This window comes from Cygnus olor, chromosome 8 (assembly GCF_009769625.2).
Source record: "Cygnus olor isolate bCygOlo1 chromosome 8, bCygOlo1.pri.v2, whole genome shotgun sequence".
Taxonomy (NCBI): Eukaryota; Metazoa; Chordata; class Aves; order Anseriformes; family Anatidae; genus Cygnus; species Cygnus olor.
This window is the reverse complement of record NC_049176.1, coordinates 27,446,893-27,459,370: the sequence shown is the minus strand read 5'-3', so window position 1 is coordinate 27,459,370 and position 12,478 is coordinate 27,446,893. Positions and strand designations below refer to the sequence as shown.

General features: G+C 57.2%; 1 protein-coding gene across 1 annotated transcript; it reads left to right on the top strand.

Annotated features, from left to right (window-relative positions):
- The first annotated feature begins 3,681 nt into the window (after window positions 1-3,681).
- On the top strand, window positions 3,682-8,117 carry CDCP2 (CUB domain containing protein 2). The gene is made up of 6 exons (XM_040565751.1): window positions 3,682-3,712; window positions 4,340-4,687; window positions 4,762-5,100; window positions 5,574-5,927; window positions 7,442-7,620; window positions 7,747-8,117. The coding sequence occupies exons 1-6, from the start codon at window positions 3,682-3,684 to the stop codon at window positions 8,059-8,061; spliced, it is 1,566 nt and encodes a 521-aa protein (XP_040421685.1). The 3' UTR covers window positions 8,062-8,117.
- The last annotated feature ends 4,361 nt before the right edge of the window (window positions 8,118-12,478 follow it).

Genomic DNA, 12,478 nt, shown 5'->3' with positions numbered 1-12,478 from the left:
CCACGTTTCAGCCACTATAAGCCACTCTGAAGCAGAGGTGCTTCTGTGCAGCAGCAGGCTGATAAAATAAGGAGTTGCTCTCCCTGCTTTGTCCCTAGCTAGGAACACAAAGTATTTTCCTCAGATATCACATACTCTGAAAACCTCGCTCTTGCTTTAAACACTCTGCCTTTCTGAGATTTTGCGACAAATCCACAAAGCCTTTTTTTGCAAAGGCCCGAGGTAAAACTTGGTGCTTGCTTTGGGAAAGCGACGAATTTCCGAGCAAAAGCTGGGACTGTTCCTTTAAGCGCAACCCCAATATGTCTGGGTATTTCAGCACATATGGGCCACGATGGCTAAACCCTACCCAGCTGGTCTGGCCATTCTGCCGCGAAGCCTCCTGTCTTTGTTCGTGGCTAAAAGGGAGGGTGGTGAGAGACGGAGCAAGCTGTGAATGCTGCGGGTTGCAATCCTGCAAAGGCAGACTGCAGGGGAGCGGGAGGAGGCGATGCATGCTGAGCCGGCAGCCCCGCTCGCCACACCAGAGGGGCAGGGGTCCCTGCGAGAAATTCTCTGTAGGGGAGGCGATGTCCTTGGCAGGGTGAACTTGAAGGGGCCTTTAAACAGCCCCCGGCACTTTGTTCTGCATTTTCTGCCCTTCTCTCTCCCTTCCCCCTCTCTCCTTTTGTCATTTTTCAGGCTGGATGTCAGCGTGCTGCGGGTCCCCTCTGCCACCACAAGGTACATGGGATGGGAAAGCTGTGCCCCATGGCAGGAAGAGGAGAGGTTTCCTTCCCTTCGGAGGTCAGGGTGGCCGCTGCGTGTCCTGCTGGGTGCTGGCAGGAGGCTCAGGTGCCCCGGCCACCCCAGCAAGGGGCACGGGGACCGGCCACCCCCGGAGGCCCCCACGGCTCCGCTGGGGAGAGCGGCCTCACTTTGCTTTCTTTCTTCTTCCTCGTGGGCAGCCTAAATACCTTCTTAATTTCATCTCATTATTTCCTGCCTAAATAATTCCTGTTCCTCCTGGGGACCGTGTTTAAACCTTTGATCTTCTCTGAAGTCTCGCAGCCCTGATCACACCCTTTCTATTTAAATGAATCAAATGCCTTTTTGACTCATGATTTATAGATTTGCCCGCCGAGGAATTCAGGGAGCCCCGGTACAGCACGCCTCAAAAAAAACCCCGCAGTGTCTCTGGCCCGAGCCAAGGCACCCTGGGCTGAGCCAGAGCACCTCTGGCAAGAGCTGCGTGCTGCAGGCCCTGCCTGGCTCCTCGTCAGGGTTATTGCTGCTCCTCGGCCTCCCCTCGGCCCCTCTGCCCTCCAGCCCGCTCTGCTGGCTGACGGATGGCGCTGCCTGGGCTCGGGCCCAGGCGGGGAATTGCCATCCCCAGGTCAGGAGAGGGTGAATGTGCCTGAGGCTGACGGATGCCGTCCCCCGGGATGGGGTCACAGCTGCTGTGCTGCACAGCCCCATCCTCCTGTTTTCTGGGGGGTACCACGGCATGGAGCAGGACGGCTGAGAGCAGCTGGAGGCTTGGAGGAGAGCGGCCGTGTAGGTGTGGGTGTGCTGGATGCTGTGCTGAGGACAGCAATGGGTGGGCTGGAGGAAGGTGGGTGATGCTGGCAATGGGGCCACGGCGAGGACGTCCACGTCGCAACGAAGGAGAAGCCAGGAGCACACTGTCCCTGCTTCCGGGGGACCATGGCTGGGAGGGCTGCTCTCAGACCCTCATGGCTGTGGCTCAGGCAGCACACCGGGCACACCGGGCAGCTGGAGCGCAATCAGCCGGCACCACTGGGCATCTCCATCCACATGCAGTCTGTGGGACGTGCTCCTGGTGCTCACCAGCATGGCTCCAGCGAGGCCAGGCATGGGGCAGAGAGCCCAGACAAATGTTATTGTTGTTGTTATTACCCATAAATATATGCAGGCACTTAATGACCCTGGCACAGAGCACTTCCTGGCGATTAATGGCCAGTTGGTGTTAATGGTCCTCAGCGGCACCTCAGGCCATCGGCTCCTCCCAGCCCATCATTAATCCACAGGAAATGTCTCAGGCATCGATCCTCATTGCTTAATTAATAAACACAACTTGCCTCCCCGGCTGAGATTTAGAGCTACTTGCTGCTTCTTTCCCCACTGCTCTGAAGGTGACTTCTAGAAGCACAGGTCTCTCCCGCACCTTCCTTTACTTGTTGAGGCCTTTGTGGCTTTTTCCTCCCCAGCACTCATCCGAGAGTGGGCTGTGAAGTCTTTTTGCTCCCGGGCAGGCTGTGAAAAGCCCGATGCCGGGAGGTTTGCGTCTTCTGCCCTCCGTCCACTGCAGGATGGCGAGGTCTGGTGCTGCAGCATCGCGCCTCCAAGATGTGGCCGGGCACCCGAAGCGGGGCCAGAGCACTCGTGGTGTTTCTCCAGCTTTTATCAACAGTTGGCTTTGTGCAGCGAGTGCCGCAGTATAAATCACGTTAATTCCTGAGGTACTTTTCCGTGGTGAGTCTGAAATTCCCATTTTGGTTCGCTGTCTTGCCTGGCGAACTAAATTATTTTCATGGCCCCTTAAGGGCATATTGTCAGCCCAGACTTACTGCCGTTATACACCATATCTGAAACATTAATATCTCTTCTAAATGTAGTGTATTGACAAGGTATCTGGTATGGTGTAAATCCTTGGGACATTTGATCCAGATCATTAAAACTGAGTGAAGGAAGGGAGGAATAGATCAAGTTACCTTGCCGCTCTTAATTCAAACAAGCGTTGAATTATTCATTCCGCTATTAATTCTGCAGTCCTCCTGCTTTTTATTTATTTCTCCCCGTATTTATTTTTTTCCCTCCCGGACAGACAGCTCTGGAGGGATGCTCGGGCACCGGTGACGGGAGCGCTGCCCGTGCAGGGAGGATGGGGTGCGGGGGCACGGGCTGCCTGGCAGCACTGGCCCTGCTCTGTGGGGCGCTCGGGGTGGCCCCCAGCACAGGTAAGAGCCTGAACACCATGGGGACACCGGGGCTGGCCGGGGGAAGGATCCAGCCCGGGAACCACCCAGGCGTGTGCAAATGCGTGAGACGGGTGTGCACTTGTGCACTTGGTTTGCTGCATCACGTTGGTTTTATTGAAGATTGCAGGTAGGGATCATCCTGCTGCAGTTACAGGCACGTTGCTGAAGGGTTTGTTAGCTCGTGGAGTTGCACACACCTATATATATATATGTATATATACCCACACACGCATATAGATGTGTATATATACACATATAAGTTGCGGTGTATGTGGTAAACCTGCCTGTTATCTGTACAACGTGCCCCTTGAATGCAGAACGGGTTCAGCACACAGCACAGTAATTGAGGGGCCAGCGGGACAGCTCAGCCCAGCAACTCGCTAACTGGCAGCATCCCTCCCCAAAACACAAAGCTCCCCAGGCACCGAGTCCCTAACTACCCAGCTGCCTGCGCCACATCTGCTCCCCCCACTCCTGCGGGCTTCCCTTCTGGAAGTTTAGTTCAATAACGTCAGTCCTTTAGTACAGCCCCATACTGCTCAGTCGCCTCTCCCCGGTAATTAGCAAGGCAGTGGCGGATCCACCAACATTGCCACTCCTGCTCACACACGTGTGCACACCAGAACTGCTCACAACACAGCACTGCGCACCTCCGAGGTACCCACCCTCGCCAGGAGGTCGCAGTGAATGGCAGCGCGCGATGGCTGAGCTTTGGGTTGAGCCCTTCACCCGTACATCTCTGAGCCCGAATTCACCAATATCACCTTTATAATCAGGGAAAACATCAGTGGACAGCTAAAAGCGGAAGGGCTGAGCAGCCGGCGGGCTGACCCCACATTTAGCCATCTCTCCCTAAATCCCCTAACTGGGAGCCTGGGGTGCGCCTCTTGTCCAGAGGATGCTGAGGTTTCCCCACAGGCACAGGACCAGGGATGGGGCTGCTGGAAACCAGCTGGGAGGTAATCACGACTCTGTTAAAACTAACTCTACCTTCTTTTCCCCATCAAGAAACAGAAACGGGCACCGAGCTGTAGGGCTGCGACCAGCAGGACAAGCTCATGGACACGGCTGGGTGTGGGAGGGCACCACTCAGCAGGGCTGGGGTGGAGGGAAGAAGGGGTTTACATGGAGGGACAAAAGGCAGCGGGGAGGACACGTGTCCTCCAGGTCTCCTTTGAGACGTCTTCTCAGGGCTGGGTGAGCCCTGTGTTTTGGCAGCACTGGTGGTGGGATGGAGCTGGTGGTGGGATGGAGCTGATGCTGCGCACCCTGTCCCACTGCCCAGACACCATCCTTTAAGGGTTTTCCTGAAAGTGGGGTGTCACATCTGCCTCCCACCCCTCTCTCCTGCCATCCAGGCATCAAATGTGGAGGGGTGCTCTCAGCACCCTCCGGCAACTTCTCCAGCCCCAACTTCCCAGGGCCATACCCCTATGAGACAGAGTGCACGTGGCTGATTGTGGTGGCCGAGGGCTCCTCAGTCCTGCTCTCCTTCAGCCACTTCGAGCTGGAGTACCACGCCGCCTGCGCCTACGACTACCTCCAGGTCTACAACGGGGCCACCCGCGACCGGGGCAACCTCCTGGGCACCTTCTGTGGCCACAGCGCCCCGCCGCCCTTCGCCTCCGCCTGGCACGTCATGGCCGTCGTCTTCCGCTCCGACCGGCACGTGGCCAAGCAAGGCTTTGCCGCCGCCTACCGCAAAGGTAGTGGGGGATAGCAGGTGTGTCCATCCATCCGTCCATCCGTCCTCCCTCTGACCTCAGTTTCTGTGTCTCAGATGCCTGTGGTGGGCAGCTGATAGGGCTGTCCGGGGAGATCACCAGCCCGCGGTACCCAGAGAGCTACCCCAACGACGCCGAGTGCCGCTGGAGCATTGGGGCGGCCGGCGGCCCCATCACCCTGGTCTTCGCCGACTTCCAGGTGGAGGGCGGCCAGGGCTGCGGCTTCGACTATGTGGCCCTCTTCGACGGCCCCACCGCCACCGCCCCCCGCCTGGGTCGCTACTGCGGCAGCGCCCGGCCGCCCCGCACCGTCTCCTCCACCCGGCACCTCCTCGTCCTCTTCAAGTCGGACTTCAACATCGTGGGAAGGGGCTTCAAGGCCCATTTCTACTCGGGTGCGGGGCTTGGGGGGGGCTGGGGGAAAGGGGGTGGGGAGGGGGAGGTTGGGATGTGGGAAAGGGGTGGTGGTTTGTGGTGCCTTCCCTCCCGCAGCAGCTCAAGGAGATGATACTGGGATGGAGATCTTTGGGGAAACCTCATGAGGTGATGGTGGCAGTTATAGACCATGATGCAAAACAAATAGCTTCGTTATATCTCTTCCAGGCCTTAGCTTCTCTTTCTCTCAAACAAGAGCTGCACTTTTATTGCTTGTGATGTGCCATGGGTTGTGTCCCCCTGTCTGCCCCGGTAGGACACTGCCCATGGCCTCAGCTACCTCAGATGCTGCCCTCCCCCAAAACTCATGGGTGGTCATTGGCCAGCCACAAGGCTGAAGAGCAGTAATGTGGAGAGTAGAACAGGCTTTAGCAATAAAATGAGTGCTCAGCAGCCAGGAGACTTCAGCTTTCCTTTCTTTTTCCCCAAGCAGGAGAGTGCCAGGAAGTCTACACTGCCATCAAGGGGAATTTCTCCAGCCCTCAGTACCCCAGCTTCTACCCCAACAACCTCCAGTGCCAGTGGAGCATCCAGCTGCCCCCAGGCTACCGCATCAAAATCTTCTTCTTGGACCTGGAGCTGGAGGCCCAGAGCAGCCTGACCGGCGGCTGCGACTACGACCGCCTGTCTGCCTTTGACGGTGGGGCCGAGAACGCCTCGCTGCTGGGGACGTGGTGCGGACGCGACAGCCCAGCGCCCATCACCTCCCGCAGCCATCGGCTGCTGCTGGTGCTCCACACGGACCGCAGCACGGCCAAGAGGGGCTTCTCCCTTGCCTACGTCGGAGGTAAGGCGTCTGCTCCTCCCGGCGGGGTGCAGGAGCCAGGGGGACTTTTAGGGGATGGAAGCACTAGGGGAGGTGGCCAAGCACTCAGGTGCCAGCATTAACACCAGTCACTTTGTGACTGTGCCATCGCATGTCCGCTTGCTGGAAGGCCACCAAGTGCCCTGCATGGCACAGCCACAGGTGGAAATTTTTGTTGTGTTCTCCTCCAACATGAGCAGCACAGGAGGGGCAGGACCCCACGGGCCCCACGGGCTCATTCCCACTGCATTCGAGCCCCGTCTCCCAGCCGGCGCACCCGAAGCGGTGGCGGGCAGGAGGAATGCTGTGCAGAGATTTGTCGGCCTCCGCAAAAGCCAGCGAATTTATAGCGTTCGCTGTATTTCAGGATAATTACATCTGAGCTGACCCACGTGTCGGGGATGATTCATGCCTGCCCTCAGTGCAGGATGAGCCTCGGGTCCATGGAGCAGAGGAGCAGCCTCGGCATCCATGGGCAGACCTGGGTGCAGCATCCTGCCCATGGCCCTGCGGAGCTGCTTGCACGGCGGCACAGGAGCCGTGGTGGCTGAGCCAGGTGCTCAAGCTGTTATCCTTCAGCAGCAGAACCGTACATCATCTGATCAGGAGGGATTCTGGAGTACACGGCTGTGGGAGTCAGAGAGGGGATGGAGTTTTCCCCTAGGCCTCTACAGCCTGAGAGGGAGAGAGCTTGTACCAGGCACCCAGCAGGGCTACATATCATCCCCAGGACCATGGAAATGTAAAAAAGGGGCATCTCAGCTTCCACTGCTCTTAGTCCATGCAAATATTTCCCTTTTGTCTGGGCCCACGAAGTGAGTTGGGCAGGGCGTGTGTGATTTACGGCCGTTGGAATGAAAGCCTTCACGCCGGGAGAGAGGATCCATTTTCTCCTCCTTCTCCTCTTGATCTAATGCACTTTAGTTATTTGGTAAATCTTCTAATGGTTTTATAATGCACTGAGTGTAGCAAAGTGACACTGTTTTTTCATATTGATTTTATTGCATCTTACCAGTTTCGTAAGGCCAAGATTCAGAGGGAGTTGGAATAATTCAATAATTCATACTGCCCAAGTGCTTGGTTCAAACTCAGCGAGGATTAACCTTAAAGGAGTGGGGCATTTTCCTCCCTACTGCCTTCCCTGCACTGCTTGCTTTCTGCACCCCAAGGGGCTACACAGGGTGCCGGGGGAGAGTGATGGAGAGGGGCTGTGTTTCGTATCAAATAACACTTTCTGCATTACAGGTGTAGCTCTTTTTTTCCCTGAAAATTCATTTAATTGCCTCGATCAAATTGGCAGGAGTGCTGGGTACCACACGAGGCACAACAAAGCCGTGAGGCTGATGTCCCCACTGGCCCCAGTGCCACCACCAGCTCCGTGTGTCGCGGGGACAGCAATGCTGGCTCTGGGCCAAGTTGCAGTGGTCGCTGTAGGTGGCACAGCTGGGGAAATGCCAGCAATGCCTCACCCATGTCTTGTTTTTCTGCCCCAATAGTTGTGCCCATGAACGTCAGCTGCACGCGGACCGACTTCCACATCCAGATCCCCATGCGGGCTCTGGCCCAGCTGGAGAGGAACAAGATTTATTTGGGGATGCCCTCCTGTGCAGCCCACGTGGTCGGCTCGAGCTTCAAGATACATACCCGCTTCGACACCTGCGGCACCGAGTCCCAGGTAAAGGTTTGGCAAACCTTCCCTTAAAGCCAGCTGGGCAGGGGTTAGCCCTGGTCCCTCTCAGCGGCTGCTTGGAGCTGCCCCCGTGGAGCTGAGCCCTGAGGAGCCGCAACCCTTGTCTTGCAGAGACGAAACAACACCAACATCATCGTCAGCACACTCTACATCGACTTCTCGGCGGGCGACCGGGAGGACGTCCACCAGTACGAGGTGCAGTGCGAGCCGAAGAGGAAGGAAGCCACGGTCACCCTCATCGCTGGCCCCGGCCCGCACAGGCTGAGCCAGGCTGAAAACCTGGTGGAGGCCCAGCAGCAGGAGGCAGGAGGGGCGGACGCCCGCAAGGCCAAGAGCCAGGACACCAGCGACATCGTCTTCATCAGCATCTGCATCCTGGCCGGGCTCCTCATGGTCATCGCTGTGGTTGGGCTCGTGCTGCTGTAGTGAACTCGTCCCTGCTCAGCTTGGAAATGCTCCCCAAAATCCTCCCTCGGCCTAGGCTTAGCGCTAACGCAGCTGCTGAGATGGAGGCCCCGAAACGGAGCCTGAGCCCAGCCTCCACCTCCTCCCCGTGCCTGAGGGATCTGGGCAATAGGCAGCCACTTCCCTTCCCCATCGGTTTTCCTCTGTCTCTCAATCTGTCCATTTGGCTCAGGAATGCACTTCTCGTGCTCCGTAACTCTTCCCGCACCTGCTTCCATTTATTTTCCCTCTGGTGCCGCTACTTTCGGGAAAGTAACGTTGTTTGCCGATGGCTGCAAATAATCCTGTCAATTATTTCTCGCTGAATTCTTGAACGTACAGACTACCCCCAAATATAGTAATATTTCCAACAAATATTTTCCGTGCTCCCATCCGTGCTTGTGTGGGTGCCATGGATCCGTGCTGGAGGCGGCTGCAGACGCCAACGTCTCCCCTTGGCACGTAGCGATGGGTGCAGCGCACGTAGGTGCTTCGGGGAGGTGTCTCCAGTGCCCATATGCAGTGTCTGAGCGGTGGGCATGTGATGAGACGTGCTCATCTCGTGTCCTTGAGCTCCCCACTGCTTCTCCACGTGTCGTCTTCTCACAGGGCTTACCTGAACACTTCAGCCACCCAAAGGCTGGAGAAAATGAGAGCAATCTGTCCTTTCCTCTGTGCTTTCCTCCTTCCCAGCGTGCCCAGAAGAGCAGCGTGCCCCTCACACCTAAACCCAGGGGCAGGTATTGCTGAGCACCTGGGGAAGCGGCATTTAAAGAAAGCACAGAAAGGTTGGCTCCCTCTGCTTTATACCAACCCCTCGGTGAGGGATGGATGCTGCTGGTGCCTGCTCAGCATCGCTCTCTCCTTGGGATTTTTGGTGTAAGAAAGGTTGGGAAAGGTCTTCTTCCTGTCCTGCAGCAAAACAGGGACAGGATGGAGACGACCCGAGGTGTCCTGGGTGGCAAAAGTGGTGGCAGAGGCCGGGAAGGGACTTTTGGCCACCAGTTTTTAGCCACAGCCAGCCACCGGTGATAAACCACCCATGTCCCCCTCCCAGAGGCACGGTGCAGGACCGGCCCCAGCACCGCCTGCCCCTGCACACAGGACCCGGCTGTGGGCAGCACCGCTGGCACGTCCCCTCCCTGTCCCGGGGACGGGGCAGGTCACCGTGCTGGCACTTCCCAGGCTGGACAAAAGCCCCTTGTAGCCAGTCAGGGCGCGGGGCCAGAGCACAGGCTGGGCTCCCTGCCACCCTCCTGGCCTCAGACAACCTCTCGCCGTCAATGGGGCTCTGTGCACATGGTGCTCACTGAGCTGCCGAGCGTGACGGGAGACGGCGAGTCCCAGGATGAGAGATGTTGGATAATCACAGGGATTTGTTCCACCTTTTATTGTGGCTCTGAATGCTGGGCATGCTGCACACAAGGTCAGCAGCCGGGGCGCAGTTGATAGCTGGTGCCCCGTCCATCTCCTTCCAGGGGTGGTTTATAAGGTCCAGGTTTGCACGCTAACCCGGCCACAAAAGCTAACGCCGTCCCAATGCTTTCTCAAGCAGATGTGTCGCACATTCTGCTTGCCGGGGATTTATGTGGCCTGAGGGGCGCAGTGAGATTCTGCTGATTCTCGCCTTTCTTTCAAGGTAAAAACACAATGTTTGTAGGCTTGGTGGCTGCAGAAAGAAAGAAAACTCTCTGAGCACTGGCTGGGTGCTCCCCCCTTAGCAGGCAACCCCTCTTTGGTGGTTTACTCTGTGAAATACCCAGCAAGAGCATTTTCCTTGGTGAGCCCAGCAGTGCCTGGGATGCTGGTGCTGGGCACAGACCCCGCTGCTGCAGAGGGTCCCTCGGCAGAGCTGTTTCTCCTTCCCACCAAGCATGCCCTGTGGCTGGGAGCGTGCCACGATATGCAGCAGCACTGTCTGCCTCGGGGAAGAGATGCTCCTTAGAGGCAACAGCTCCAAAATACTGAGCAGATGCTGGTGTTCCCTGTGCAGGACACGTTTGGGGTTATCCAGGACACCGGGGTTTGTAACACCGGCAGCCCCGGTGAGCTGATGTCCCGTGCAGGGGCCATGAAGTCTGGCTCTGAACCCGCTTTCACTCTTTATCTTATTTTTTCCTTTCTCCAAGAATGCCAGGAATGAGGCAGCTCTGCTCCTCTAATCCGCTCTCCCCGCCCAAACCTGCATCCCCTCCTCGAGCAAGCCTCTACATTTCATTTAATAGCGACTGCCCCGGGGCGGCGGCACGGGGAGCTGGTAGACTCACACCTCCTTGCTTGCTGCTCCCGGGGAGGTTTTTGGGGGGGTGTTTAATGCCAGCTTCCCCGAGCACACCGGGGTAGAGGTGGGCACAGCGCAGGGACACAGCCAGCCCCAGCACCGTGCTCCTGGTTACCTGACCTATTACCTTGTGGATGCAGGTACGCACCGGAGATCCTCGGCAGCACAGATGAGGAGGCAGCCGTCATCAGCCCCGCCAGCTGGGGAGACATAATGGATCAAGCATATGGACAATTAAAAATGCAACGACAGTGTTTACTGGGAGTTGTTGTTTCCCGGTTTATTTTAAGCAGCGATTGCTCCCATTTCCCGGCCGTCGCGCCCCTGGGGACAGCAAGGTCGTCCTCCCCCCATGCTCCCTGGGGGTTTTGGTGTGTAGAGCTGAAACGGGGCATTTGGGGAACGTGGGGAGCAGTTATGTTCAAAGGATGGCATCACCTTACAAGTTACCCCAAACCCTGAGCTGCCAACAGCCTTGCCCGAGTGTCCCTGGGGGCTGGCAGGGCTCCCTGCTGCAGCACAGCCCTTGGGGTGTTCACTCCCAGCCCTGGCAGCATGGCAGGTCTGCGGGGTCTGGCTTTGAGGCTGCCCCTGCCTCCCCTCTCAGGCTGGCCCTGCCCCTTACGGCCACCCTCTTCTTCCTCCTGCCATCCAGGACAAGAGCGTGGTGTTTGCAGTATGAGCATTTCAGCTGAGGCAAAATATTGGCTGCAGGAAAAAGGGTTTTGCCATCTGGGCTGGCTGTGTTAAAAGAAGAGCGTTTGTCCATCATAGGGGCATCCTTTATAGGGAGATAACTGCTCAGTATGTAATAATATGTAATTAGCAGGGATTATCCCATAATCTAGCCTAATTGACAGCGATTGTAGATGTCGTTCAGTGGACTGCGAGCAGAATTAGAGCATCATTAATTGCAGCGTAACCCTGGCATGGGCTTCACCTGTTTGCACCCCCTCAGCCTGCCGGAGCGCCTCCATGCCTCAGTTTCCCCTGCTGCCCTCGTAACCCAGCGCTGGGGTGTCGGGAGCCACCTGGCCAGGCTCTTGCAGCTCTTTGTCGGCTCCGTGAGCCAAATTGTGTCTGCCCCCACCACGAGAGCTGCAATACTGCAGAGGGAGGTGGGTGCAGCGGGGGGCTGCGGTTCCCCTTCATCAGGGAAGGGGCACAGGGGGGCTGTGCGAAGACATCTGGGGCTGCTCCTTGGCTGAACACCTCTCAGCCCAGGGCCAGCCACCAGCCAAGCAAACCCTTCGCATTGCCGGGCTGCCAGCGAAGGAGATCTGAAAGTTTGGGTTCTTTGTGGAGAAACCTTTGAAGAGCCTCTTGAAAGATGAAAAACGCTGAGGCGCTGTGTGCTCTCTTTCAGGAAGGACGGGGAGGTCTCCTCTACTCCGTTCTTCTCTCGCCCAAGCAATTTGCAGCGGGATGAAGCCCTCCTTCGACCCGCCTGCTGATGGGGATTGCTGCTCACCTCCGGGAAGGGCTTCCCTTCTTTCTGCTCGGTGCAGCAGGACTCTACAGATCCCTCAGCTTCGTGTACTCTTGTGCTGAAAGGAGTGTGTGGGCTGTGCTTAATCAGGTAGGAAAAGGGGAAAAAAAGAAGCGCCTTTTCTCCAGATTGCGTGTCTCCTTGGTTTAATGCTCCCCCTGTAAAAAGGCACCAGCTACTTCAAAGGCACCGCGCCGGGGAAACACAGCCCAAGAGAGCCACGGCTCAGATCTTCCATCCTTCCTTTTAACCTGAAAGGGTTTCCCCAGCGTGAAGACAGGAGCTTGTGGAGTCCCTGCCTTTGTCAAGTGTCTTCCTGGCACCCTGCGGCTGCCACCACACAACGGCCACAGAGTAAAACCAGAGGCGAAAGCAGACGTGCACACCCAGATCAGTGAGACCCAACCCCAGGATGCCAGAGGGGCCTTTTTGCCCCCCAGCTGGATGTGTGACCCTTGCGGTGGGAGAAACCAAGCTGGGGACAGTCCTGCAGGCCCCACGTGTCCCTGCACCGTGGCTCGTCAGTGCTGCTGGCACAGGGACGTGGCACAGGGCACTCAAACCCATCAGCTCACTTCCAACAGCCAACTTCCAACAAAGAGGGCAAATCTGGTCTTTATAGAGTAATT

Excerpts from the sequence above, each read along its gene's own strand:
- CDCP2 (XM_040565751.1), top strand. The coding sequence starts at position 3,682 with ATGGCTGAGCTTTGGGTTGAGCCCTTCACCC. Across the intron at positions 3,713-4,339 it reads TTGGGTTGAGCCCTTCACCC|GCATCAAATGTGGAGGGGTG; the intron begins GTACATCTCTGA and ends CCTGCCATCCAG. Across the intron at positions 5,101-5,573 it reads CAAGGCCCATTTCTACTCGG|GAGAGTGCCAGGAAGTCTAC; the intron begins GTGCGGGGCTTG and ends TTCCCCAAGCAG.